Below are 2,609 nucleotides of genomic sequence, written 5' to 3'. Positions count from 1 at the left end.
TTCTCAAATCCCTAATTCCTTTAATGGTAGAGTAAAAACAATAATACTATCACTGTATACAAGCACACACACACATTTATATGCAAATTATTAACATTAGACCAGGATCATTTTGAAGCACAGATTATTAATGAAATAATGCACACAGTATTTACACATATCAATTTCACTAGAATTTCCTTGTTGTTACTTTTCTCCTTTATTTCTCATTGCTACAGGACATCTCATAATTCCCAAATAACATTGATGGATAACAGCACAGAAGGGACACAGTTCATCCTGCTGGGACTAACCGATGCCCCAGAGCTGCAGATCCCCCTTTTTATCATGTTCACCCTCATTTACCTCATCAATGTGGTTGGGAACCTGGGCATGATGGCGCTGATTCTCCTGGACTCCCGTCTCCACACGCCCATGTACTTCTTCCTCAGTAACCTGTCTCTGGTGGACTTTGGTTACTCTACAGCTGTCACTCCCAAGGTCATGGCTGGATTACTTATAGGAGACAAGGTCATCTCCTACAATGCATGTGCTGCTCAGATGTTCTTTTTTGTAGCCTTTGCCACTGTGGAAAATTACCTCTTAGCCTCAATGGCCTATGACCGCTACGCGGCCGTGTGCAAACCTCTCCATTACACCACGACCATGACGACAGGTGTGTGTGCTCGTCTGGCCATAGGCTCCTATGTCTGTGGCTTCCTGAATGCCTCCTTCCATGTTGGAGACATATTCAGTCTGTCTTTATGTAATTCCAATCTGATCCATCACTTTTTCTGTGATGTTCCAGCAGTCATGGCTCTCTCTTGCTCTGGTAAACACATTAGTGAGGTGGCTCTTGTTTTTATGTCAAGCTTTAATGCCCTTTTTGCTCTTCTGGTTATATTGATTTCCTACCTATTCATATTTATAACCATCTTGAAGATGCAGTCAGCTCAAGGGCACCAAAAGGCTTTATCCACCTGTGCTTCCCACCTCACTACGGTGTCCATCTTCTATGGGACAGTCATCTTCATGTATTTACAGCCCAGCTCCAGCCACTCCATGGACACAGACAAAATGGCAGCTGTGTTTTATTCTATGGTTATACCCACGCTGAATCCTGTGGTCTATAGCCTGAGGAACAAAGAGGTCAAGTGTGCATTCAAGAAGGTGGTGGAAAAGGCAAACTTTTCTATAGGATTAGCAATTTAACATTACACAAAGCATAATAATTTTGTTTAATTTCACTCAGACTTCCTCATGCAATGAGCTACTTTCTATGTCCCATGCTGCATGTAAATTCTGAAGTAACATCCTTATCTCTTCAAAAGTCTATTGTCTTGTAAAAAGAAAACATACTCAGAAATATAATACTTGAGTAAGAGTAGCTAATGGGAAGCATTAGAAATTTGGGGACCCGCTTGTCAAAACTGGCTAATATTTGATTTGTTCACTTGTTGCACTTATTTTTTCTCTGCCACAGGCCAACGTACATGTCAAGCAGGAGCCCAAACAAGCCCCATGTACCCCATGGAGGCATATACGCACTTGCAGTGGGAAATTTGTCAGGGGCAAATGGAGTGTGGCTAGTTTTTAATAAAAATAATTTAAGTAGTTAATTGAAATATTAAATATAAAGTTAGGTCTAATTATAATTATTTCTTTCATTGAACAATTGTTTTAAGATTCTGAATAGGAGAAGAGTCATGTACTTTCAAATGAGAGTGTGTACTTTTTGGTCACATTTTATTGAGTGATACAGATCAGATGTAAAGGAATTAATATTTCTGTCTTGACTGACTCATCTTGCAGAATCAACATGTTCACATTATAATTTTCAAAAAGATAAAGAATAGAATCACCTAAATTCCATAGCTTACCTTAGGGTTCTTTCTTGGTGTTACATATGCTATGACTTTGGACAAATGTATGGTGGATGAATCCACCATTATAGTATCATACAGAGTATTTTTACTGCTCTAAAAATCATCTGTGCTCTGCCTAGTCACCCCTCTCTCCCCAAGCCCCTGGCGGTTACTGATCTTTTTGTGTCTCCATAGTTCTGTGTTTACCAGAATCTCATATAGTTGGAATCATACAGTACATAGCCTTTTCAGATTGGCTTCTTTCATGTAGTACTATGCATTTAAAATGCCTCCATCTCTTTCCATGGCTTCATAGCTCGTTTCTTTCTAGGGCTAATTATTCTACAGTTTATTTACCCATTAACCTAATGAAGGACATCTTGGTTCCTTCCAGTTTTGGTAAGTATGCATGAAGCTGCTGTAACATTCATGTGCAGGTTTTCATGTGAACATAAGTGTTCAACTCACTTGGGTAAATACCAAGAACAAAGATTGCTACATCATATGGAAAGGGTATGGTTAGTTTTTTAACAAACCTCTATACTGTCTTCCAAAGTGGCTGTCCCATTTTGTATTTTGGCCAGCAATGAATGAAAGTTCTTGTTGTCCCACCATCACTGTATTGTCAGTGTTCTGGATTTTGGCCATTTTTACTAGGTGTGTAGTGAAATCTATTGGTGTTTTAATTTGTATTTCTCCAATGACATAGGATATAGATCATCTTTTTTTTTTAAGATTTTATTTATTTATTTGACAGAGAGAGAC

General features: G+C 38.7%; 1 protein-coding gene across 1 annotated transcript; it reads left to right on the top strand.

The window, feature by feature from the left end:
• Positions 1-243: 243 nt before the first annotated feature.
• Positions 244-1,191, top strand: LOC123785327 (olfactory receptor 5B2-like). Its single transcript, XM_045787059.2, has one exon. It carries the CDS (start codon positions 247-249, stop codon positions 1,189-1,191), a length of 945 nt encoding a protein of 314 aa, XP_045643015.2. The 5' UTR covers positions 244-246.
• The last annotated feature ends 1,418 nt before the right edge of the window (positions 1,192-2,609 follow it).

Source organism: Ursus americanus, chromosome 24, assembly GCF_024610735.1.
Source record: "Ursus americanus isolate L20-20 chromosome 24, mUrsAme1.1.p, whole genome shotgun sequence".
Classification (NCBI taxonomy): Eukaryota; Metazoa; Chordata; class Mammalia; order Carnivora; family Ursidae; genus Ursus; species Ursus americanus.
The sequence above is the reverse complement of the archived record's forward strand: the minus strand, read 5'-3'. Positions and strand labels throughout refer to the sequence as shown.